The 6,558-nt window shown below is 41.5% G+C and overlaps 1 protein-coding gene across 4 annotated transcripts in view; it reads right to left on the bottom strand.

The window, feature by feature from the left end:
• The window catches only part of LOC146478250 (uncharacterized), a 34,692-nt gene that overhangs the window by 6,662 nt on the left and 21,472 nt on the right, over window positions 1–6,558 (bottom strand). For all 4 annotated transcript variants that reach the window (XM_085111789.1, XM_085111788.1, XM_085111786.1 and 1 more), the window contains 4 exons: window positions 5,963–6,016; window positions 4,110–4,163; window positions 2,259–2,321; window positions 1–1,327 (listed from right to left, as the gene is read on the bottom strand). The exon at window positions 1–1,327 is cut by the window's left edge and continues 416 nt beyond it. In XM_085111789.1, coding sequence (XP_084967915.1) covers window positions 1–1,327; window positions 2,259–2,321; window positions 4,110–4,163; window positions 5,963–6,016 — 1,498 coding nt within the window. The remainder of the gene's footprint in view (window positions 1,328–2,258; window positions 2,322–4,109; window positions 4,164–5,962; window positions 6,017–6,558) is intronic.

The following is a 6,558-nucleotide window of genomic DNA, read 5'->3' as shown; positions in this document are numbered from 1 at the left end:
AAGTCCGTCTTCTGCCTTCGTGGAAAACTTGCTCTGTCTCTGGTCCAGATCAGACAAATTTCTCTTCGAATCAATTAGAAGCATTTTAGCTCGGTTGTACTGTTCCTGAGCGTTTTTGAACTCCAACTCCTCGGTTTCGAGTTTCTGCCGCTTAAAATCTTCCAGCGCGTCCAAATTTAACCTTTCCAGTTCAATTGCTTGTCTTTCCTTTTGCTTCTTCTCGTTAAAATGTTCCATGTCCGTTTCCATTTCTTTCTCAAAACTCTCCGCGGCAGTTTGCTCGTCTTGTTCAAGCGAGCCCAACCGCGTTTTCTCCACCTTAACTTTTTCGCTCGCACGCTCAATCTCTTTTTCAATCTGTAATCTTTCTTCTCCGGCACAAGTTTCAAGCCGTTGCGTTAACTCGTTCAATTCTTTAATCCTCGACTGCAAAGCCTCTCTGGCTTGCTGTATTTCATCTCGCTGCTTCTCCGCCTGTTCCTGGTAAACTTGTTTCTTACGCGCAGTTTCCTCCTCAGCCATTTTAAGTGTTTTATTCAGATTTTCTTCCATTTCCCTCAGTTTCTGCTTCGTTTCATCAATTTTCACATTTTCCTCTCGTGTCCTGATTTCCAACGTGTTCTGTTTTTCTGCTAAATTGTCAGCGGCGATGTCCACCAGAGCCTCGTAATCATGTATCTTATCTTCCAGATAAGTTCTTTCTTCCTCCAATTCTTGCTTTTCTTCCAAAAACTCTAGTTCCAGCACCTCGCGCCGTTTGCGAATATCATTATTAGCGATGTCAAGAGCCGCTTCTCTTTCTGTTTTTAATTGCTCAAGCCAGCGTTCTTCACGTCGAATTTCCTCCAAAGCGAGGGATTTTTCCATTTCAAATTCTTCAATTTCCAACATGGCTTCCCGTCTGGACTCTTCCAAAGCGTTGAAATTCTTTTCATACTCGCGTTGTTTTTCTTTCAACTCTTCTTGTTGAAGTTGAATTTTTTGAGACTCGGTTTTCCATTTCTCCTGCAGTTCCTCTCGTTCTTTCATTGCCTGCAGTTTAGTTTTATCCCTCTCTTCCTCTGCCGCCATAATTGCTTTCATATTCTCGTTCAAACGCAGTAGTTCTCCCTCTTTCTGTTGCCGTATTTCCTTCTTCAACCCTGACAACTCCTTATCCGCTTTGCGATTCATTTTCTCGATGTCGTCCCGAAGTTTATCGACTTGTTCTCTTTGAATTTTTAATTCCTGCTCACGGTTTTCGATTTCTTTAGTTAGTTCAGCCTCAGTCGCTGCCCTCACCAGTTCAGATTGCTTGTGTTTCTCATTCAATTCTTCCACTTTATTTCTATAAAATGAAAGGAAAGAATTTAACGGTACATAATGTTTATTCATGAGAGAGTTCTTTGCCTAATTCTCGGAAGGCTTTTTACAGTAAAATAAGCAATTTTCCTTGCAGTTTGAAAGATCATAGCGCTGTGCGAAACAAGTGAAATCGTACAAAGAATTGGCACAAAATTACTGCCGAATGATTAGAAGCAAAAACATATGCCAGTGAAATTTAAGGAAAAAAAGAAAATTGAATGTTGTGAAAAAATGCCTTCGGCTCGATGCAGCTGTTGTAACACAAAACACTTTGTGCCCTTTCATAATTAGAGCGAATGGTTTTCAACCAATTATAGATCACGCCAGATCACGCAGTGTCTTGTTTACCTTACAAAACTCCATGAAAACAAAGACAATTATTTTGAGCGTTTACTTCATAAGCGAAAACAAAAGTTTCTTGTATTGTTTCTACTAAGTTTTCCTAACACTCGGCGAAGTTTGTAGAAACTCGAAACGGACGTGAGAACACAAAGCGAAGGGAAGCATGTTCACAGCCATTCTCGTTCTCCAAAACTTCCAGCCGTTTCAAAGGTAACATTAGGAAACTTAGACAGCGACGACAACATCTGAAACGAAACCTAAAAATTAAATTCGCGCTCTCTGACCGTCCACGAAATAATTCCAAGCCCGAAAGGGTGGCCGACTTAAGCTCGTAAGGGCGGCCGTCAAGTTCTAAAAGAGAAAGAAAATTCACCGTTGTGTGTTAACGTTCTTCGTGCAATCTTGGATTTGGTCGTTTCACGTTGTTGTTGTTTTGGACGAAGGTAAAGAAATATGTAAAAGCAGATAAGGAACGTGCAGAACCAGTGTTTTGTTATAAGATAAAACAATCGATATCTCAAGTTTCATAACCGCTGTCGTCGTCGCTGTTTGTTTGGCCGCGAAGAACAAACCTTGCTTCTTCAACGCTCTGTACTTCCATAGCATGGAGCCGCCTCTGCCGCTCAAGTTCAGCCCTGAAGTAAAATAAAAAAGTGCTATGATTATTTTTAAGACTTAATTTTTGTGTCAGACTTCAGACGCCCCTAATGCAATGACAGTTACAGGTAAGAGGCGATTCTCCGATCTGCTTGGCTTTTAGGCCACCAAACTCTGAACGTATTGTGCATCATTTGTTGTTTCTGTGGTTATTAGGCCGATATGTTGTCCGGCATGAATTTTTTTCCACTTTTTCTGGGGCTCACTTCGACCCGACTGGGGGTGATTAACATATCCAAGCAACTAGAACACTTTAGAGCCATTTATATTACAAAACAGGAAGTCGAACCGCGTTACCATATAAATAGCTCTATAAAGAAGCCCTGTTTAAATAGCTCGCCGTTTCGAAAAAGGAATAGGGCTGGGAGATTTAAAATCGTGTTTACGGCAAACGTGAGATTCAAGTTAATGTTTTCTTGAAGAAATGAGTTCAAGATGAGATTAATGCAAATTAATTTTGGCCTTTGATGCCAACGAAAAACTACTCAATTTTACTAAGAAACTGAAAACAGCGAGCGGCGAATGCAGGATAAACATGGCCACGTGGTCATGTCTGGCGTAAACCTAATTCTGTATCTCTATTATCTGACAACTTCCCCTCCTTCCGACCTCTGATTTCGGATTTCCGACTTCGGACTTCGAACTTCGGACTTCGGACTTCGGACTTCCGACTTAAGATTTCGGACTTCCGACTTCTGATTTCGGACTTCCGACTTCCGACTTTAATGTCTGCTGGATGCGAGCTAGGCCACAAAAGAAGGGAGGTACATTTCAGCTCCAAGAACACCACATCTATTGAAGCCACAAAGGAAGAGAGCTGAAAACAACTGAAGCCAAAGCTCTTGAAGTATCCAAAACTGAAGTATTCGAAACATGTCTTTCAAATTCAAACGTTGTGTCGTTGATTTGAATATTTAATATCTATTCTACTGTAACGAAAATTCGTCAACGCCATTGAGACCCATTGAGCAGAGCAGCCTTATCACATTTTGATCAAAGGCGAAAAATCTCTCATATAAACGTACTCCGTAGAGCTCTGTCAGTGAGGGGTAACCTACAGTTAGCGACCAGCGAGTGTCGTGTTTGGCCTGTCACATTTTAAATCACCCCATTCACTGTCGGAAGTCGGAAATCGGAAGTCGGAAGTCGGAAGTCGGAAGTCGGAAGTCCGAAATCAGAAGTCGGAAGTCGGAAGTCCGAAATCAGAAGTCCGAAGTCCGAAATCTGACGTGCCTCCTCGGCTTTCGTAATTAAGCCCCAATCCGTAAGTTAAGTGCTGAGAATCAAAAGACGGGTTAAAATGTGAAAAAATACTAAAATAATACTTCGAAACTCGGGACAAACATAACAATTAAGTTTTAGACAGTATGTGGGGAACGTTGGTCTTCATTACAAAGAAGAATTGATGTGTTAGGTATAAATGGCGTTGATTTCGCGAAAAGCAATCATTTCTGTTATGTTTCTGTTTGTGGTGTGGTAGAATGGTGGAAAAATAGTTTGAGTTTTGTTCATAATTCATGATTCGCAATAACTGCCCTCTCCAATAAGCCCCACTACCCTTTTTGAGGCCTGTAACCTGCGTAGCTGGTGGTTTTTATTGAGGTTTGGTGGCCCGCGGCGTTGCCGAGAAAACGAGAGGCAAAGCCGCGAGAAGAATGGGGACGAGAGAGGGAGGTTTTCCCCTCCCTCGTTTCTATTCTTCTCGCGGATTCGCCGCTCGCAATTCAAGTTCTATGCACACCAGTGTACATTATTCTCTATTTCACCTCGTTTCATTGAGTCGCTTGGATTCCTCTTGTATCTGTGATGCAAAATCCGCTCTGGAAAGGAAGCAGAGTAAGAAAAGGTAGATAGGTTAATTCTATGCGAAAACAACCGACATTTGTAGAGATTTTTCATAACACATCAAACATTTTAGCTTACTCAGAATCGATGCGCGTTATTTTCCGGTTTCTATTGTCCCGCTAAAGCCTTTGCGAAATGGAGACGCATACAATTGCAATGAGTTGGAAAATGCCAACTTCAGTTTGGATGGCCTCGTGAATTCGTACGTTGGCTTCAAAACACACGCAATTTGAAAGCACATACGTATTTCATGTAGCTCGCGCAGGCACGTGACTATGCCAAAGTAAACAATAATTCGAGAAACCTACATAGTGTCAGGTGATAAAATAAACAAATGACTTTTATAAGTGCCTAAGTAGTTAGCGCTGTAGCGCTAATTGGGGACACTATAAATCAATGAAATAAATATACAAACTGAACATAACATTTTTAAGAATCCCAACTGGTCGGAGGCAAACCAGTTGGCTATTTACAAGGCGTGGCCTTGGATTTGAAAACGGGACTACCGCTAAACAAATCCAAGTGGTCAGAGCGGGACTTGAACCCGGGGCTTCCGGAATACGACTCCGGCGTCGTAACCATTAAGTCACGCCACCTCCCAATCAAACGGCGAGAAAATTGCACACAGAATTGCCTAACTAACGTTTTGGCCAGAGTAACGAAAGATGGCATGTGTGAACTTTGGAACAACAGTTGGTAAACTGCTGGCGAAAAACCGAACTTGTCTTTGTTCTTGGCAAGTTTTTCACTGTTGGCAAACGTAAAATCTGACGTGTGACCGACTGCCGAAAGCGAGTTGTTTACTTTTAACCAATCAAATGTCGCGCTCTCTTCACGTGATTTTACGTCGCTCGTGACGAAAGGCATAAGATGAACTACGTTCAAGCTCATCGAAGAAATTCACGATAACCCATCTATTTGTGATGCATATGTAAGTATACAGTAACAGGCAGGAAGCCAAAATTCTCCTTGCATGCCATTGCAACACGATGCTCGTATGAGACGCCATTCTGCTACTTCTTTAATTTACCATGTTTGCGATCGTTTGACTTTTCCTTACCGTGTGAAGGCGCCTTTTTTTATTACATTTGTTCGACGTCCTCCGCAAAACGACAGCGTGAAATTTTTAAGGAGAACATGCGCACACAACGGTAAATTTTTCTTTCTCTTTCTAAACTTGGACGCAGTTCCTACTAATTATGTTGAAGTCTTGTTGACTCTAAGCCGGCCGCGTTCAACTATTAAACGCAAAGCTCCCGAGGATATTTTCTGTTAACGAGGCGGTTAAAGTGGATTTTCACTACTACATAACTTTGACGCGTGCGTGGACGTAAATTTAACTGTCTTCGATTTAACGTTCATAAATAAGGTTACGAATGTATTTGTGAACGGCCTGCTCCCTTGGAAAAAAAGGAAAGAAAGCTTATCAGCTTTTTCAAGAGACATACACCATTCATACGGCTACTTGACAAAAGAATCTAGCCTAAATGTTTGTGTTTTATCCGATTTCCAAACACCGAGGAGTCTGTTGAGAAAACGAGACGCAGCAGAGTTTGTTTTAACCAACTTCGGTATGTTTGGAAATTGGATGAAAAACTCTTTCGAGTGTTTGAAGTTTCTCAAGCCATTATTAATTCGTGGAGAAATACAAAGCAAATGTTCACTTAATTTTTGACAATAAAGAACACATTTTCTAACCATCCTTCGCCGTAGTGATTTCGTTTATTTTCTCTTCATTCATTAAAATGATTCGAGAACAATTTATCAGACCCACCTTGCTTCTTCGATTCTTAGAGCCTCAAGCTGCTTCTGTTTCTCCAGTTCATTTCTAGGAAAGCAGGAAACATTTTAAAGAGATTATAAACCCTTAAGCTCCGGTGATAACACCGGTTTGCACAAATTTGTTTGGGTCGATTGGTATAAAAGTCCACCATCCAAGAGGGGATACCTATATTTAAGTGCTTCATTAGCGCACTTGTCTCCTGCGAAGGGCAAACGCTCGAAACGTCAGCACTCTTTACGGTGGCCAATTTCCCTTTAGTTATCAACTCTGCTGATAAACCAAACATTCGTTTCCACTCCCCACCGACGCTGCACCGGAGTTTATTTAGAAACTAACCCCCTTATCAACCTGTCTCCTACTGTGTCAGGAACGTAACGCCAAAGTTGTTCAATCTTAACATAATTTTCACGACTGACTCTGAATAAATAGCGACCACGACGTCGGCAACGAAAACGTCAGAAAACAAAACTTTAATTAGCAAATTAGACGCTGGTTCTGCACGTGCGTTAATATACACTTTGGTAAGTTTCTTTGTCGTCGAAAACGTCACTATTTTTTCAAACGTCGTCGCGATTATTCCATCTAGC

The sequence above is a fragment of the Pavona decussata genome, unplaced genomic scaffold (assembly GCF_977016875.1).
Source record: "Pavona decussata unplaced genomic scaffold, jaPavDecu1.1 SCAFFOLD_64, whole genome shotgun sequence".
In the NCBI taxonomy this organism is placed as follows: Eukaryota; Metazoa; Cnidaria; class Anthozoa; order Scleractinia; family Agariciidae; genus Pavona; species Pavona decussata.
The sequence above is the reverse complement of the archived record's forward strand: the minus strand, read 5'-3'. Positions and strand labels throughout refer to the sequence as shown.